Source organism: Gracilinanus agilis, chromosome 2 (assembly GCF_016433145.1).
Source record: "Gracilinanus agilis isolate LMUSP501 chromosome 2, AgileGrace, whole genome shotgun sequence".
Lineage (NCBI taxonomy): Eukaryota > Metazoa > Chordata > Mammalia > Didelphimorphia > Didelphidae > Gracilinanus > Gracilinanus agilis.
This window is the reverse complement of record NC_058131.1, coordinates 635,686,243-635,706,454: the sequence shown is the minus strand read 5'-3', so window position 1 is coordinate 635,706,454 and position 20,212 is coordinate 635,686,243. Positions and strand designations below refer to the sequence as shown.

At 34.6% G+C, this 20,212-nt stretch overlaps 1 protein-coding gene across 1 annotated transcript in view; it reads left to right on the top strand.

The window, feature by feature from the left end:
- The window catches only part of ATE1 (arginyltransferase 1), a 206,427-nt gene that overhangs the window by 26,360 nt on the left and 159,855 nt on the right, over positions 1–20,212 (top strand). Inside the window, exon 7 of the mRNA XM_044660193.1 lies at positions 2,684–2,812. Coding sequence (XP_044516128.1) covers positions 2,684–2,812 — 129 coding nt within the window. The remainder of the gene's footprint in view (positions 1–2,683; positions 2,813–20,212) is intronic.

Sequence of the window (20,212 nt, the reverse complement as noted above, 5' to 3'; positions counted from 1 at the left end):
ATAAGGGATTTAAATTTCACTAGATGTCACTCTTTGTATCTAAAGAACTGTTTTCACAAAATGCTAATAATTTGTTGATTTCTATTTATTACATTTTTCATTTCCTACCGGAATATATATGTGTATGCATGCCTATACACACACATATATTCTCACTTTTAATTTTAATGAAAAAATAGCAAAGGATCATAGATCTAAAGGTGGAAGGGACTTCAAAGTCTATATAGTCCATTTTCCTCATTTTATAAGTGAGTGACTTGCCCAAGGTCATATAGATAATAAACATCAGAATTGGGATTTAGAGCCAGGTTCTTTCAGGACCTGGAGAGTCTAGAGAAGAGGTTCTTAGCCTGGGGTCCATTAGATTTCAGTGGGTCTGAGGACTTTGGTTGGGGAAAAAAAACTACATCTTTGTGTCAATAAAACTGGTTTGCTTTGTAATCCTATGTATTGTGAAAACATTCTGAGAAGGGACCCAGAAGCTTTATAGAATTGTCAGAGGGATGTATGACGCACAAAAAATGTTAAGAACCTTGCTCTCGAGCCAGTTCTCTTTGCTTCTCTTTTTGTTAAAAAAAAATATACTGTAATAGTTTCTATCTTAGTGTTAAACTTAAAGATGTTAGGTACTTCTTGACAAAGTACTTAAAAGTGTAAAATGTACTTCTTGGCTTAGAGTTTTCTGTGTACATTAAAGGGCCATATTTTGTGTATCCTTGCTAAAAGTGGGGTGGGGCAGGAATGGGTTTGGGCTTTAAGGCCTTGGTTAGTGACTGACTGTGGGACTTGGGCAAGTCACAGCACTTCTCTGTTCCTGAACCTCAATTTTTGCATCTATAAAGCAAAAGAGTTGGAATGGATAATCTTTAATATCCTTTGCATTTTAAGCATTAAACTTCAAATTATTTATATATGTTTGGTGCTTAAAGATATCCCCAAAATAACCTCCTATGAACAAAATGTTACAGTAGCAAAATTTAAAATTAAAATACATATCAACAGTCTTAATTTATTACAAGTAAAAATATTTCATTTTAAAAGTTTTCTCCCCACCATTCTCAAAATTATTTAAAAATATTTGAATTTTCAAATTTTATGAATATTCATAGTATGATTTCATAATAAAGCAAATCGATAAGAAATTGTTGATCCTTTATGTAATTTTATGTTACAGAAAGAACACTTTAACCAAATTGTATTAAAATTGATTTTATTTGTTTTCTAGATAACTGTAGGGAAAATACTAACATATATGCCATTGATATCCAAAAATCAAAACTGAAAGCCACCCATAATTTAAATCATCTTTAGAAATGTAATAGTTTGGCTAAATATAATATCTTTATTAACTTCAGAATTAGCAAGTAGAAACTGAGAATGCTTCTTGTAATTTGTGTGCCTTTTTTGGCAACAGAAATAATACATTTAAAAGTTTTATTAATTGATTCAGTTTTAATGTTTTATTACTTGATTCATTTTTAATGCTGACATCAATAAATATATAGTTATTATGTGTCTTCTAAAATTAAAAAAATTTCTTTCAGTTATTTTCAGGTAAGAATGGTTATTACTGATTTTTTTATTAATGAGAATTGTTTTTCAACTCCTTCTGAAGGTGAGGGTGGTGAGATCATCCCCACCAAGTTCCCAGTTCAAAGCCTCATTTCAGGAGTCTTACCAGGTCTATAAACGTTACCAGATGGTTATTCACCAGGACCCACCTGATAAACCAACTGTAAGCCAGGTCAGAAGGCCAAGTATAATTTTTATGTTCAATATGAACTTTCCCCTAAACTTAATACCATTGCATGAATCCTGGGTTAGAGAATGAAGTTTATTTTATGGTACATGTTGATCATATTCAGTTTGAAGCAGATCTTCAAAGAGCTAGAAATAGCAAACTAATGAACATTCTGGAAGTGCAAATTTCATTAGATACCAGTGATAATATAACTTCTAAATGGTAATGTGCCACACAACGTAGCTAATTTTACTTTCCACAGGGTTAGTGGGTTTAGATGCATTCAATTTGTTGTCGATGACCAATCTTTATAATCCTGTGTTTTATACTCAGAAAATTTGCTTAGACCCCAATTCACATCTTTATAATAGTATGCATGTATTTCAATCAACCCCGTAAACAGTCTGTATCCATATTTAAAATAATTAACAGAAGCAGTACAGAAATGTCAAACTATTTTGGTTACAATACCATCCTTAAAAATATGAGTGGAATTAGAAAAAAAACCCAGCTTATTAAAAGCCATAATATTCTGCCCACTTTGTAGTTTGGGTAATTAAATCATTTTAAATAGTTTAAAAAAATCCCAAAAACAAAGTTAAAACTTCTGGAGGGAAAATAAAATGGAAGCTAAGTATGTTGCCATTGTCTTAGGCAGGTAATAATTGTTGGATGTTCACTGTACACAGAGAACTGTAATAAACGAGTAGAAAAAGTTTATAGAGCCCTGGCCCTTAAAGACATTTATAACTATAATCAGTTTCATAAAGTTTGCCCTTTAGGCCACTTAACCCTTAGTAGGGTTTACTTCATTTTAGGTAAGATTCCAATGCTGAGCTTTGGAAGTGGAGTTGAGGAGATCTTACACTAGCCTTGCCTTCAGAAGCATATCATCAGAGAGAAATTTCAATATTATATACCTGTATTTTCCTTGCTCTGAAGGTGAGGTTAGTACCTGTTTCCTTTGAGGACCCAGAGTTCAAGTCGTCCTTCCGCCAGTCACTCTCTTTATATGCCAAGTATCAAATGGCCATACACAAGGATACAGCAGCTGTGTGTGGGGAATCCGAGGTACTGTTTGTTACATGTTCTTGCCTCTGTTGATGATTTTATGTTTATAAACTACTAGGATGCCATAATAAAGAACAGCTAAAGCTATGCTCTGCCTCTCAATAATCCTCAGAGGCAAAATCTCATGGAGAATGGTGCTTCAGGTGGCTGCCTTTCTTGATTCCTCGTTTGACTAGCTGTCACAATTAGGGCTGATAAAAGCTCCAGGTGACAGCTCTCTCTTTAGAAAGGCAATGTGACAGCCTTCTGGGAGCAATTGGAGCAGAGGAAAGAGCACTCTTGGCCCTGTTACCCCTTCAGTTTGAGGTGGTGTGTACATCATTCAGTCACTCTGAATATGTTCCTCATCTTTATAGCAGGGTTGATGATATTTGTAGTACTGCTTACTTCAAAGAATCTTATGAGGAAAGCATTTGGGAAATCCCTTATGAGGAAAAGCAAGTAAATGTCAGCTAGGCCACTGAGTAGTTTTAAGGACAAATAAGTTGCTATGTGCAGAGCATATGGAATCTTCTGAAGGCAAAGATCTGAGCATTGCCATGGTCTTTTGCTTTTCATTTATAAGTTATGTAATTGATCACATCTGCATCTCAGCCTCAGTTTTTTCATCTAGAAAATGGGTATCATAACTTCGAGTTCTTGTGAAAATAAAAGAGAATCATTCAATGATATGCCCTTATTATTCATGGATTTGATAATGTACAAAAAGGGTATAGCTAGGCTTTATTGTTATAAAATTGAGATCTTGCATTTCTCTGATAATATTGGAAACATACAGGACTTTTTACTTGGGCATAATAGGGGTTAACCTTTAAGCATTTCTGGTAATTCTTTAGTCCCTGTTCTTTGTGCTATTCTTATTGTTATTGGAAATTTACATAGAAAAATGTGCAAATAGATGTGACTGAAAGAGAAGGCAGATTATGCTTTAGCTATTGACAAAGCTAATATTGCTGCCTTTAAAACCTAGACTTTAAAATGCAGGATGTATTATGGTATTGATTGCCCACAACAGTTTAAGAAAATCTATCAGATAGGAAAGCAGACTTTCAAAGAGACCAAATATGATGACAAATAACTGTATTCACATATATGTTGGTTTAAACTACTTCATTTCTACCTAGGTGGATATGGTGAAAACAAAAATGTCTTTCATACTGTTCATTTTTACTTTTTCTCTAAATAATATTTTGTGTATCATTACTTTGTGTTGTGCTGTTCAGTATATTTGTCCTTTATTTTCATTGCCTCTGTAAAGAGAAATTGAGTTATTTGCTTGTGGGAACATCATTCTTATTCTGTGTGTCAAAGTAAAATGGACATCCTTTGTTATAGCAGTATTGTAATAACTCATAGAATGAATACTCATATACAACTATATACTTTAGTATTTAGTGCTGCTTAATATGATCATTCATTCACACCATTTAATGTTAAGGGCTTTTATCATATAGTACAATTTATTTTCTTCTGAAATATCAAGTTTAAAAGAATTGAAGTATTGAACATGAAAAGTTTGTTTCAAATCAAGATATTTCTTGGGCTACAGAGCTTTTGGACTGTCTCTTGGCAAGTTGGTAACCTTTCCACATGCAAAAAAAATACATTTTTGCCTCCATTAAGAGAATCTTGTTTAGCTTACAGCTACCTTAGAATAGCTCTCCATAGAATTCAGCATTGGGCCAGGTGAGGACCACCTTCTGCTATTTTAGACCATCAAATACTCAGCAAAAACTGACTAGAAGAGGGAACAGAGGCTAAAGAAGAAGAAGAAAAATGTGACCTTGAATAAGTCAATCTCTATGTACCTTATATTATCTGTGATGATAGGACTTCCAATTTCCTGCTGAGCATCTCCTCTTGGATATCCATTGGGACTTTTAAGTTCCGATTGTCCCATATTAAATTTCATCATTTTTTCCTATCTGTATTTCACAGATACCTATTTCTTGATAGCAATAATTCTTCTCCCTTTCACCCAGGCTCAAAACATCACGGTCATTTTTTTTCTTCTTCTTTAGCCTCTGTTCCCTCTTCTAGTCAGTTTTCTGTTAATGACCTTTTTAACATATTTTGTATCTGCTCACTTCTTTCCATTCATAGTCCTGCCACCTTATTTCTGGCCGCTATCATCTTTTTTTTTTTTAATTTGTAAATTTTTATTTAATTAATTAAGAATATTTTTCCATGGTTACAAGATTCATGTTCTTTCCCTCCCCTCAATCCCCTTCCTTAGCTGACGCACAATTCCACTGGGTTTTAAATGTGTCTTTGAACAAGACCTATTTCCATATTATTGATATTTGCACTAGAGTGATCATTTTGAGTCAATATCTCCAATCATATCTCCATCAGCCCATGTGATTGGGCATTGTTTTTCTTCTGTGTTTCTCCTCCCAGAGTTCTTCCTCTGAATGTGGATAACGCTCTTTCTCATAAGTCCCTCAGAACTGTCCTGGGTCATTGCGTTGCTGCTAGTAGAAAAGTCCATTACATTCAATTGTACTACAATATATCAGTCTCTGTGTACAATGTTCTCCTGGTTCTGCTCCTTTCACTCTGCATCAATTCCTGGAGATCCTTCCAGTTCACATGGAATTCCTCCAGTTTATTATTCCTTTGAGAGTAGTAGTATTCCATCACCAATAGATAACACAATTTGTTCAGCCATTCCCCAATTGACGGGCATATCCTCATTTTCCAATTCTTTGCCACCACAAAGGGCGTGGCTATAAATATTTTTGTACAAGTCTTTTTCCTTATTATCTCTTTGGGGTACAAACCAAGCAGTGCTATGGCTGGATCAAAGGGCATGATGTCTTTTAAAGCCCTTTGGGCATAGTTCCAAATTGCCATCCAGAATGGTTGGATCAATTCACAACTCCACCAGCAATGCATTAATATCCCAATTTTGCCACATTCTCTCCAACATTCATTACTTTCCTTTGCTGTCATGTTAGCTAATCTGCTAGGTGTGAGGTGGTACCTCAGAGTTTTTTTTTTGATTTGCATTTTTCTAATTATAAGAGATTTAGAACACTTTCTCATGTGTTTGTTGGTAGTTTTGATCTGCTATCATCTTTTGCCTGGATTACCCTGCAGGTTTCTTATTTGGGCTCCATTTGTCCCATCTCTCCAATTTCTAAAACTGAATGAATTCAGTTGCCAAAATAAGATTCCTAAAGCCTTAATAGTCACCATGTTATTCACTTGCTTTGAAACCCTTCAATAGCAAATTCTATGTTCTGGTCCAAATGAAGTTCAAATCTCATTTTATAGATGAGGAAAATGAAGTCTAGACAGGCTGTGCTTGGCTTGGTCATTTTGGCACTTAGTGGAAGGGCTGGGATCTGAATTCATGGCTTTCCCTAGTTCCATGTCCCCTCTGTGATTTTGAATCTATTCAGATTCTACCCTACACCTGGAGTGATAGCTCTCTTCATCTCTGCTTTTTAGAGACCTTCAGCTGAGGTGACTCACCTCTCTTCTCTCCACTACTCCTGAGCTGAAAGGGTTCTCTTACTCAGATATTCCTAAAGTACTTTGTTTAGGTCTTCCCTTTTCCTTCATTACTCACTTCCTTAGATTATGCTGACTTTTTTCTTTGGAATCCATCACTTCCTCCCTTTTCCCATTTAAATTCCTTGTGGTCAAGGATTGTTTGTGTTGTTTCTCTTTCTGTATCCTAGTACTAAGCATAGTGACCTGCACAAAATAATTAACAAAAGTTTACTTAAATTGGATATAATTATATAATTAAAGAGTAAATGATCATTTTGAAATCTTTTGTGGAAAAATGCTGCATTTTCCAGAAAACCTGAGATCGATAAGTGTCTGAGTAGAGTTTGGAAGAAATGCCAAAAATGACATTTGCTAAGAGGGATATTCATGAAATAGCAGGAGAGAACAACTCCAACAGGGTGGAAGTAGAACAAGCTCTAAGCTCCTTTGGTGGTTCTCTCCAAGTGAGTATTAGAGGGCCATTTTCTGAAAGGGCCATGTTAATCATTAAAAGTGGTTTCCAATTTGTGGACTATAAAGTCCTAGGAGGATAAGGAATTATTTCAGGAGGTCAGTGAAACCATATACAAATTTATAAATAAGCAAACACACCTTCTGTAGACTGAAAAATGTCCTGAACATATATATCACTGTTATTCAGATAATGTAGATGCTGCTGAGATTGCTAAAATACAAATTCATTGAAAACCAAGATTGACTTCATAATAGCTTTTTATCACTGTGTATTTTTCTCAGATATTAATTGTCTAACTCCTATTGTAGGGAGTTCAAAGAGCAATCTGAACATTAAAAAGGGGTTCTTATACTTGAAAAGGAAATAAACCACTTATCTTTAGGAGACCCTTAACATGATGTTATAGAAGAAGTATTGGATAAAGAATAAAGACCTCTTGCTTTTAGACCCAGTTCTGCTACAGTGGTAGGTTTTTAAGCAAGGTGGACTTTTCTGGGACTCAGGTTTTCTCACCTTAAAATGGGTATTTGTATTAGATAATTTCCCTAACTTTGGCACTGATTCTGCATGATTTGCATGCTTATAAGGGTAGGCTAGACTGTTTGCATGAAAGACAGGAGAGTAAACACCTAATACAATCTCTTGCATGTAATTGGTGCCTTGTAAATATTTGAGAAAGAGATGAATAAGCAGATTGATAGCTGCTCATAAAAACAATCAGTAAGAAAAATCTCTTTTTAGCAAATGGAAAAGTATTCAGGAGAAAAAGTGCTTTCTTAAATATAATAAGGAATAATCAAATGATGGCAAAAGATCTTAGGTTGTTAGTAATGTAATTGTAAAATCTGTTTTTAATTTCCTGAATATGGATACTAAGATTTTACCAATAATCAGTTAAGTACATTTTAATAATCGTAAAGCTCCTGTGATATGAGTAATCTTGCTATGAGTGCAATTTGTTTTTAGCATTTGTATTTTAGATCTGTTTTTTCCATTATATCCAAGAAGGATCAGATTTTATGACATTCTAGTAATAATTTGACAGGCAAGCAATAGTAACCATTGATGATTTAGTCTAAGTAGTAAAGTAATGTTTGTTTTGGGGTGAGGCAATTAATTTTATATTTAAAAAGGTTTGAAGTAATTACTTATATGATTTTTTTAAAAAAGCATCTTGGGTGCATTTTAGTGGCTCCGTGGATAGAGAGCCAGGCCTAGAGAAGAGAAGTCTTGGCTTTTAACATGGCCTCAGATACTTCCTAGCTGTGTGAACCTGGGCAAGTTATATAACTCCTGTTGCCTAGTCGTTGATACTCTTGTCTTAGAACCAATACATAGTATTGATTATAAGAGTTTAACAGAAAAATATTATAGTCATTAATTTGCTACATAAATTGTATTTATATTATGCTGAATTTGGTATATAAATATGCTTGCAGAAAATGAATCTTGCCTATTAAAATGAGCACAGAGGATTTATATATATTTATGAATATACACATATATGTTGCTATGTATTAGGGTACAGTGATTAGCATCTTCATAGAGCAGAGGAATTAAAATAAATTTTTAGAAGGGTTTCTCTGAAAATTTATTTTCTTAGGCTTCTGTAATTATAAATATAGAAGAAAATGACATTATCTAGCGTGATAAGTATATTCATCCCAGGTTGTACCAGATAGAAATACAGCAATGCTTTAATATTTCAGTGGATGCTTGATCTTGTAAGTCTGATATTCACACTTATTATATGATACTTAAAAATGCAGATATACTTTGCCCATGCCTTTGTAGGTCTTCTCCATAGTCCTCCAGAAAGGTTCTACTTAATGATAGATTCTTTCAGTCTTCCAAAGTTCTAAACTTTGGGTTTTCCTCCCATCCTTTTCCCTCTCCCATATATCCAGTCAGTTGCCAGGTCTTGCTATTTCTGCCTCTACCATTCATTAAAATTTTTTTTTGAGTTCCAAATTCCCTCCCTCCCTTCTCCCACCCATTTTGATGGGAAGAAATGTGATATCCATTATACATAGGAGATCATGTAAAAGCATTTCCATTTTAGCCATGTTGCCAAAAAAGCAAGAAAAACAGAGTAGAAAAATTATATTTCATTCCACATTCATATTCCATCAGATCTTTTTTTGGAGGTAGATAGCATTTTTCATCATAAGCCCTTCAGAATGTCTTGGACCATTGTATTGAGCAGAATGGCTAAGTCATTCACAGTTGTTCATTGTACAATGTTGCTATTACTGGGTGTGTGTATAATATTCTGTTTCTGCTCATCACTTTGCATCAGTTCATATAATTAATTAACTTTTAATATTAAAAGGAATCTCACAATAGGAAACCTAAGGAGTTGTGATGGGGCTAAGAATGACAGGTAAATGTTCTCAGGCCATGAGGATAGAATTACATTTTTTAACACCTCACATGAATTCAAAGAATGTTTCTTCCTTGTTAATGACATTGCCCTATGGCCAAATGTTCCCCAGTTACAGAGAGAGCAAGGGCCATGGAGGGAAAGGTAAAATACAGAAAAGAAATAACATGAAAATGACTTGGAAGGACACACACACACACACACACACACACACACACACACACACGTGTGTGTGTGTGTGTGTGTGTGTGTGTTCTTCCTAAGTCAAGATTTTTCATAAAAATCTTGATAGTGGTTTGAGGTCTTTACAGTCCTCACTGAATTCTCATTTTCTTCTTTTGTTTTCATATATATGTGAGTGCGTTGTATGTATATAATTTGTATGTATAAATGAAATTTCTCAAGCTCATATTTTTCAGCACATTTTTTAATGCTCTAGTTTTCTGTTCAAGACACTATACTCATTTGTTTACTTAGGATCTCAGGTTTGATTGATACTAAGGTTTGGTGTAATAGAAGTAGGACTATATTGGGGACCAGGGTATTTGGGTTCTTATTTTAGCTTTCCCATGGATGGCTTATGGACCTCCCTTTGTCTTCTGGCTCTCAATTTCCTTATTTATAAAAATGAATGATAGCCTTTCAAAAATAAAACTAGTAACAACAAATGTCTAATGATGAAAAAGAATTTATACATATAAAAAGGATTTATACATAAAGGAAAATTTGAAATAATAGCAACCAAATCATAAGATTATTATTTTGGGGTATATAATTTATTCACTTCATAACTAATAAAAAGAGTATATATTTTTTAATATATGTCAGAGCACAGCTGGGTAGCTCAGTGGACTGAGAGCCTGGCCTGGATTCAAATATGATCTCAGACAATTCCTAGCTGTGTGACCCTGGGCAAGTCATTTAACCCCCATTGCCTAGTCCTTATCAATCTTCTGTCTTGGAACCAATACATAGTATTGATTCTAAGATGGAAGGTAAGGTTTAAAAAAAATGTATATCAGTTATTTGGATCTTGGACCCTTTTTTTTCCTATAGAAATCATTAAATTTGCTGGTTACATTCTCAGGCAATTATTTAAAGACCCATTTTTGTCATTACAGTTATGCAAAAGTATTCAGTTCCAACATTAGGCCCCACCTTTGTGCACAGCACTCTGTTCAGTGCATAGGGATATAAAGATTCATTTCTAGCTTTTCCCCTGAGCAGAAGTCCCTGGACCCTTTTATTCCATATCATATTTAAGTTCTTTATGCAGCCTACAGAGGCACATATGACACCTGAATACCTATAGTGTAAGATAAGTGAGGTCAGTCAGTTAACAAACATTTATTGAACACCCCTATGTGCCTGGCACTGGGAGTACAGAGAAAGGAAAAGTCTTGCTGCTCTCAAGGATGAAGTTTCCCTAGAAAGGAAATTCAGCACTTTTTATAGTCCTCTTTCCACGTCACTTCCTGTCCCTTCCTCCATTTTATGGGAAACAATTGTAGTCTTTCAATTTGCCTAGTACTGCCTAAGGGGTAGGGCAGTGGCCTCTGGAGTTGTCATCCACTTTAGGAGGTTATTCAGTACTTAGGTACTTGGCAAACTGCCAGAAATTGGTAGCAAATTGGCAATCACCTTCTGGAAAAGTAAAAGAGTCATTGTAGGATTACCCCAGTGATTCCCAAAGTGGGCGCCACCGCCCCCTGGTGGGTGTTGCAGTGATCAAGGTGGGTGGTGATGGCCCCAGGTACATTTACCTTTCCTAGTAATTGCTATTAAAATAAAAAAAAATTAATTTCCAGGGGTGCTAAGCAATTTTTTTCTGGAAAGGGGGCAGTAGGTCAAAAAAGTTTGGGAACCACTGGATTACCCAATTCATAGTATTTTTAAGTGAGTGGTTATTGCCTTTCCCTGATTTTCATTAAGTTTTTCTCCTTAATGTGTACTCTTATTTTTTATAATCTGTTCTAATGAGCACTGATGTTTATATGCCTGATCATTTCAGATTTGAAAGAATATTATTTGGTAAGAAATAAGTAAGAAACAATATTGTTTTTTCTCTCTAAAAAGGTAATTCTCTTTATAATACTTAGAATTATTTCATTCAGATGCGGAATCACATTTTATACTTAATGTTTTAATTAAACTAATTATTTGAAATCCAGAGAAAAAATCCTTAATTAAAATATTATAAGATTAATAAATAATTGCCACTTATTATGTACAGATTATCACTTGTTATTTCTTATAGTGACTACATAGGCCAATTATTATCTAGTTAATTATATTAAAATCCTTCTTTGATACACTTTTGGGAACTGGGAGAAATGTTACAAATGGCAAGAAACTACAAATCATGGGCAGTTGATAATTTAACTGATATGTTTCTTTTTGTACTTTATTATTAACGATAATAAAAACTATTTTAATGTCTGAAACTCTTTACAGCAGAACCATAATTCTGAGGATGGTAATTATATATTGTAATTTGTATAGAACCCTCCTGACATAATAATAGAAATATTTACTGAATATTTCTGAAAAAGTAGTAAAAATTAAGGGAATGTCTTAATTAAATTCTTAAATTTCCCAGTTCTGGAATTAATTTTAGAGATTATCTGATTTTACATGTTTATTTGAATAAACAAACAAACAAGATAATAGATATAACGAGAGTTGAGAAGAAGAGAAATACAGGCATATTCTATTGATTTTTCATTTGGGTTCCAGACCATCTCAGTAAAATGAGTTGCATGAAGTTTTTGGTTTCCCAGACATAGAAAACTGTAGTCTGTTAACAGTGAAATAATGAAAATGAAATAAAAATTTATGTCTAATAAAGCAATGTACATAATAATAATGAAAAAATCATTGGTAAAAAATGTTAACCATTTGAGCCTTCAGCAAGTCCTAATCTTGCAGGTGGAGTGTCTTGCCTAAATATTGATGGCCGTTGACTAATCAGGGTGATCATTGTTGATTTTGGGGGGTATCTGTGGCAGTTTCTTAAAATAAGACAACAGTGAAGTTTGCTGCATAGATTGACTTTATTTCATGAAAATTTCTCTGTAGTGTGCTATGTGATTTGAGAGCATTTTACCCTTAGTAGAACCTATTTCATAATTGGAATCAATCCTCTCAAACCCTGCTGCTGATTTCTTATCTAAGTTTATGTAATATTTTTCAAAGAGAGTCCCAAGGAAGAGCAAGAGAGATGGGGAATGGCTGGTTTATGCAGCCAGCAATCAGAACACACACAAAATTTGTTGATTAAATTAATCATTTCATATAAATGAAATTCATGGAGCCCAAAAACAATTAGAATGGTAACCTCAAAGATCACTGATCATATGTTGCCAACCTAATAGATAAAATAATAATGAAAAAGTTACTATTGTAAGACTTACCACAGTATGATACAGAGACACTGTGAGCACATGCTTTTGCTTTGTCTTAGCCACAGTGTTAACAATTCAAATAGAGATTTAGAGGAAAGACCTGGATAGTTTTATTGAGAATTTTTAAAATCTTATTTCTTCATTAAAACAATGTAAAAAAATCTAATTCTAGTATAGAAAAAATTTTAGTATAGAAAAAAAAATATTTTAGTCGATAGTTTTTATTGTCCAAATATTCCTCTGAAGTAGATGAAGTATATTAACTTACTTTTACATTTAGGAAGAATTTCTATTTCCTATAAATAGACATAGTACCTAGAAAAAATATTTAATTTTTAAAAATGGTATTTGTTTGAATAGTATCAAGACTTTTGTTGCCTTGTTATTTTGTATGATGGATATTTTAAATCCATGAAAGATTTCATAAAGGTCTTTTGGAAATATTTTACCACTGTACTTCAATTATGACTTTATATGATGGTCTTCTTTAGTATAAGTAAACAGAATATATCTTGGCTGTCAGCGTACCATTTTTCTTGAAGGATAAATTGATTTGATATTTTAAAAGCATACATGCCATTTTTTTTCCAAATTGTCCATACATAAGTTGTGATCTTCAGTTGCCAGTTAAAAATATGATAGCTACTTTTGAAAATTACAGAAAATATGCAGGTATAAGTTATTTGTGATCATTTACAAATTATAACATACTTTAAGTAGAATTAGTCTGGGATTGATCTAATAGCGGTTTATTCACTTTGTAGTTAAAGGGTAATGAAATCTCTTTAGATTTCTGTGATGATATAAGTCAATTAGAAAACTGTTTAGGTGCCAGTAAAATCTTGAATAATATTTTTGGAAATAGTAGTTGACTAATGTTTTTGGCTAAATAAATATAGACAAAGTCTATGGTCACACAACCCCTCCACTTTTCAGGAGTAGTTTAGTTGAAATATGTTTTTGATTGCAGAAATACATTTGGATTCAGCATTTACTCTTAGCTTTATAATCTGCTTTAGTGCAAGCACTATGATGAAATTATTGCCCAAATGGAATATTATTTATACTGTTTTTCTGGTCACATTGCTTTTGCTTTTAAAGAAACTAGCAGATGTGGCCTTTAGTCTAGACTCTAGAGTTTTCATACATATTCCTGGCTCCCATTATTCTAATTTTTAAAAAAAGAATCATAGGGTTTTGAGCTGGAATGGACCTTAGAGGACAAATTCAACTCTCTCATTTTATAGATGAGGAAACTGAAGCTAAGTGACTTGCCTTGGGCCATGCATCTAGTAAGTAGTTGAGGAAGTATATTATCAGGTCTTCCTAAATTTTATCCATTGTGATTTTTAATTTAGATTCTTCTAATCAATAAACTTGGCATGTTGCTCATTGTATTCATAATGTTTTCTGGTTTGTATTACTTATTTTTGAGATTTCTACTAACAAAAAGTGTTTTTAATTACTATAGATCTATTAAGAGATTTGACTTGACAAATGGTCTTCATTTTCTCTTCATTTTTCATTCATCCTTCTTTGTTCTCCAAATGAAATTAGTAGATGCAGAGGTTATGATTTTTGGTTCTCAAATCTTGAACTTTATTCCTAGGTAGGTGGAGAGTCCTTTTCAGTCACACTTTTGATAAAAGACCAAATAAGGCAAGGCACTGAGCATTTATTATGTATACCAAGCACTGTCCTATGTGCTGAGGATACGAGTATAACCAAAAAGATGATTCCTACCCTTAAGGAGCTTGAATTGAAGACAACAAACAAAAGAAGGCCAAATATTAGGGACTAGGGAACTGAGACAAAGGGATCACATGATGTTCCAGGTCTGGAATTGCTGAAATGGAGAAGTTGCTCTAGGGCAGTGATTCCCAAAGTGGGCGCCACCGCCCCCTGGTGGGTGCTGCAGCGATCCAGGGTAGCGATGATGGCCACAGGTGCATTTATCTTTCCTATTAATTGCTATTAAAATTAAAAAAAATTAATTTCCAGGGGGCCAAGTAATATTTTTTCTGGAAAGGGGGCAGTAGGCCAAAAAAGTTTGGGAACCACTGGTCTAGGGTGAGAAGATTGCAGGGGTCAATGGATGTTCCAGGGTGAGGAGGCACCAGGCACTAAGGAAAGTTTTGTGATGAGATGACATCTAAGACATGATGACAAAGTTCTAAAAGTCAAAGCAGGGCCTTTGGGGCTAAATTACCTCCCCAAATGGAGGCCTAGAAAGAACTCATTTGTGGGAAAAGAGTTGGCATTGTTGAGGAGAAATGGTTCCAAGTGATAAGGTTAAAGGGGCAAGTGAATGTCTAGAGGGCTTTTTCTGATGAGTGTTGTAGTTATATCTTTAGCTCTTATGAATGCCACTTTTTTCATAATAGAATATTAAAAAGTAGAATTTTAGTTTTTATTTGGAACTAAATTTCAAAGTATTATGTACTTATAGATGGTACTTCTTAAAAACTTAATAGTCACATTGATTTAGAAGTCAATTAGAAAAAACATAAATATATGCCAAAATTAGGGGAAAAAGTCTAAAGATATCTATAATTCAGTTTGAAATCTTAGCAGAATTTAATGCTTCTAAATTTTTGGCTATACTTAAAGTTTCACATTGAGTTGCATTTTAATTTGATTAAGTGCCCAAACTGTAAATGGAGATTTTATTTTACAAAACAATCATAATTATTCATGAAACAAATATTGTCTCTTGACAATTTGAGAGGCATTGCAGTGTGTAGGTTAAAGAGTGAAGAGAAGGGGTCACTAGAAATGAAATTTTTAATGCATGAAAGTTTGGCAGCTATAGTGAAAATTCAAAAGCATAGAAAGTAACACATATGTAAAAAGAATGAGAAGCAGATTTTGGTTATTCAAAGAAGTTATTTTTACATAATTTGATGAAAATTTTTTGTCTATTTAATTTTTAAACAGGAGATAATACTTTTCTATTTCTGCATATTCTTGGATATCACATTTATGCTTTGAATTAGATTGTATCAGGATCTATAATCCTTGAAATATATCGTACTCCTCATTTAATAAAAGTAAAAATAAAAGTAGAAAGGACTGTGGTTATACATTTTGACTGGCTCTTATAGTTAAGAGATTGTTTCTTCTACTTACCACAGCATATGAACCAAATTTGTGTCATTCTATTCAGAAAAATGTTTGAATAAATGCTTTGTTAATGAACTGTTGGCTATTTTATACTAAGATGTGAAGTTATAAGTTAACAGAACTTATTCTGCCCTATCCTTCCATTGTGCATTCTGGAATCCTCTGTTCTGTCATTAATAAACTTTCCATTGCCTTATCCTTCTTCTTTTTACTATGCTCCTACAGTGACTTCTTGCACTAACAGAAGCCTCACTTTCCCAGAAGACTATTCCTTGCTATGCTCTCCAGGACTTTGTGTGCCTTGTATTATGCTTCTTAGTTCTCAGCACACTGGGTCACAAAGAGAAGTCAGTGTACTCCTTGCTTTTCACTGCTAGTGCTAGACCTTTCCTTAGCTCTCATTTCTCAGCATTGGGGTCTCCTTCCATCCTTGTCATTGGTACTTTCCTAGCCATAAGTCATTTTATCAGCTCTTACAAAGTATTTGGTATCTGGCTCTTTATTTCTCTCTACCCCAACTTCTGACCTCATTTGGGGCCTTCAGTAAATTTTGAGTACCCCTCAAACATCAGCATCTAAATTCAATGAAACTCTCAATTTCTATCTCCATCACTGTCATTCTGCCTCAGCTACACACAGGAATAGGGATTTTTGATTTCACTCTCGGTAATTGTTCTACCTCAATGATTCTGAACTTGGAATCCTTTTGAAAAAATTACATCTTGTTCTTTCTTTTTCCCCTTTCACTTCTCTTAAACATTTCTTTGCCCTACCATGACTTCCACTAATTTTTTCTCATAGTCCTTCCAACGTTTCTGACTTCCCTTTCTTTCCTTTGAAGTCTTGACCTTATTATTACAACAATAATAATAGTTAGCATTTTTATATATAGTACCTGCTACATGCAGGCACTGTGCTAAGAGTTTTACAAATATCTTATTTGATCCTCACATCAACTCTTATGGGGTAAGTGCTATTATTAACCTAATTTTACAGTTGAGGAAACTGAAGCAAACCGAGGTTAAATGACTTTAAATGTTCTTGCAGCTTATCTGAGACTGGTTTTGAACCCAGGTCTTTCAGATTCCAGGCCCAGTCTCTGTCCGCTGTATCCACCTATCTGCCCTTTAAAGCTCTTTAAGGTTTGCAGATTTACAAATTTCACTGTAACAAATATCTCACTGATTTTTATAACAGCCCTTCAAGATAGGTGATATTATCTCCATTTTATAGATGTAGAAACTGGCAGGCAGTGGGTAAATGACTTGTCCAGGGCCACACAGCTGATAATTGGTGCATAATTTGAATTTGGGTCTTGCTGACTCCAGATCCAATATTATCTATTATGCTACTTAGTTGCCTCAGTAAAATGTTATTTTTATTCTCACAATAACCCTGGAAGTAGTTGCTATTATTAATCTCTGTTTTACAGCTGAGGAAATGGAAGCAAGTAGAAGTTAAATGACTCACTTGGAGTCACACAGCTAGTAAGTGTTTGAGTCTAGATTTGAATTCAGTTCCTCAGGATTCCCCTATCATCTAGCTGTAGTTAACTAGTTTCACTTTACACTGTCCTCTATGATTCCAGGCATCTTGTTCCACTGATACTTCTGCCTTTCCAAACACTAGCCCTAGGTTACTCCCATCACCTGTTTCCTCTTTTTCTGTCAGTGTGTTGCTGGAGGAAATGACAGAACCATGAATTTATGCTATCCTGCCTCTCAGTTTGATCCTTTGTCCCTTTATTCTTCTTTGACTTTCTTTTGTACTCTCCAAAGTAGCTAGCTATTCCCTTCTTTTTTTCACTCCTCAACCCTTCCCTGCCCTTGCCTTATTTTTCTCACCTACTTAGAAATTAAAGGTAGCTTTTATGATTGCTCTTTTCTCAGTTCTATTTTTTAAAAACTCCTCTAAGCCAGCTCTGGTCTTTCCCCTTCAAGGTCAGTTCTTTCCATGTCCTCTGGCATCTTCTCTGTCATTCATCAGTCCCTCTCCCCATCTTGATTTTCCTTATGCATAAAGCTCTTCAGCCTACTAACAATACCCAGATCTTCCTCATTCTCAAAAATCTTTCCCTTGGCCCTGCCATCCTCCCAAACCATTGTCTTATATTTTTCTACTTGTTTACAGGCAAACTCATAGAAAAAGCTGTCTAGCTTTCTCCATCCCTTCTCATTTCCTTCTCAGCCCTTTGTAGTGTGACTTCTTAAACTGTCAGTCAGCTGGAACTACTTGAAGGTTAACAACAATCTTTCAAACATGGAATCCAAAGACTTTTTCTTAGTTCTGTCTTTCTCTATAGTTTCTGATATGACTGATTGTCCACTCCTCCTGGTTAATCTTTGTTTTCTAGGCTTTTTTGACAAGCATCTTGATCTCTGGCTTCCTAATTAGGTATGTAACTTAGGATCTCTTCTCTGCACATTCTTTCTTTGTGGTCTTGGTGTTGCAGTTGGTCACTTTATTTCATAGGCTCAGTTATTTTTGTCTATATATCCAGATTCTCTCTTTAACTTTAGACTTACATCACTGATGGCTTGTTTGGACATCCCCATAGTAGGTCAAAAGTATGTGCCAATTTGAACTTCTTTCTCATCTAAATCTCCTCCAGATATCCCAATTTTTCTTGACTAATGCTATCCTTTATCCTTAAAGTCACTGAGTTTTTCAGTCTTTGGTCATTCTTGACTCTTTAATCTCCCTTATGTTTCCCCCAAATGCAATAGATTTTACCCCCACATTCCCTCTCAAATCCACCTCTTTCTTTATACAGACATAACTTCCACCCTATTTCAAGACTAACTTACTGCAGTAGCCTCCTAGTTTCCTTGCTTAGAAATTTTTTCTTCTTTACTCCATCTTGTACAGAGCTGCCAAGATAATCTCCTTTAGATTCTGCTAAAGACTTTTGAGTGGCTCTCTGTTTTCTCATAGAAAAACTATTAACTCTTCAGCATTGCTTTAAAGCCATTCTTAATAAGGCTCCAGGCAGCCCTTTTAGAGGGATATTACATAGCAATCTGTTGCTGCATTATTACCTCTTTTAAGTATTCTTTCAGCTGATTGGCCTTGCTCTTCTCCATGCCTGAGCTGACATTCCATTTTATGTGGCTGCTTTCCTTTGAGGTTACTTTTTCACCTCTTCCTCTTATCTTCTCTCTTGGTCAGTTCTGGCCCCATTTCTGCCAAGAAATCTTCCTTGATATGGCCTCCTTATTAGTGTTCTTTTCTTCCTCATGTTTCCATATTGATTCCCTCCATAGGAGAGCTGTAAAATCCTTTAAGGTTGTGATTTTTTATTTTTGTGTTGTATTGTTATAGGTAATTTATAATTGATAGGCATATGTAGTGAGTAGGAGAAGACAGACTAGCTTGGCTGACTGAGAACATTCTAAGCCCAGAATGTAAAAGGGTTTTGGTTCAGAGAGACTGAAGTTGTTGACAGTTTTCCTGCTTTGGAGGAGAGGTGAGAAGTTGGGAGCTGCTGTACAACTAGCCTTTGGATTATTTGGGATCTCTATAGAGGAGGTGGATCTGCAGTGAAGATAATGAGGAAGATTTAGGTAGAGTTAGGATCTCTCCTGTAGTTAGTGAACAGCTGCAGGAAATCCTATGCTCCCTAGCCCTTGTGGATTATTTTACTGGGACCAGAAGTGTTCCTGAGTCTAAACATCACCTGAAAGTCATCAAGGACTTTTGTGTGAGATTACCAAAGCCCTGTCCTACTCAGCTGAGCCAGTTGCAGGCTGTCCGTTAGGTTAGCTTAGTACAAGCCAACCCAACTGCCCCCATTCTCTGGCAGTTGGTTCCCTTAGAGGTTAGACACCCCTCTCCCTCCAATTCCCATCTTACCAAACCAATAAACTTAACTTTGTTTAACTTCCTTGTCATCCTCTCTCACCATCAAGGATCCACAGAGAATTAATTATCCCTGACTGTTGTGAAAGTTTCGGTTATTGTTATTTCTCCCAAATTGTTTCTCATTCCCCACAAGTGTTTGTTACCTTTCCCCCAATGGGGTTTATGTCCCTTTGTGTATTAAGCTCCTTCCCTGACAGTTGTCAGTTGTGAGTTGCCATTGCCCTTCCCCATTCAGTTACTGTTTTTTCAGTATCCATAGTGCTTTTTGCAGAGTAGGTGCATAATAAATGCTTTTTGAATTAAAATGAATTGTATTCTAATTCACATAGAAATATTTTCCTGGACAAATTACTTAATATTGTAAAAGTTTTAAATGTTATTAAGAACATTTAATATCACATTTACTAGGATGTTCTTAAGGAACGTCTTTTAAAATGCAGATTTACTATAAGTAGAGAGATACTTGTGAACAGGCTTATTATCCAATATGTCTTGTTGAAAGCAGTTTTATGTCTACATTCACAAAATATTGTTAATATGGGCTGCCAGTAGGTTATAGAAGGGATCTAGCTCTACTGAATTGGTTATCATGATTGTTTTTCTTTAAAAGAATTCTAATTATGGAGTCAGTATACCAAGTGCATTTTGCAATA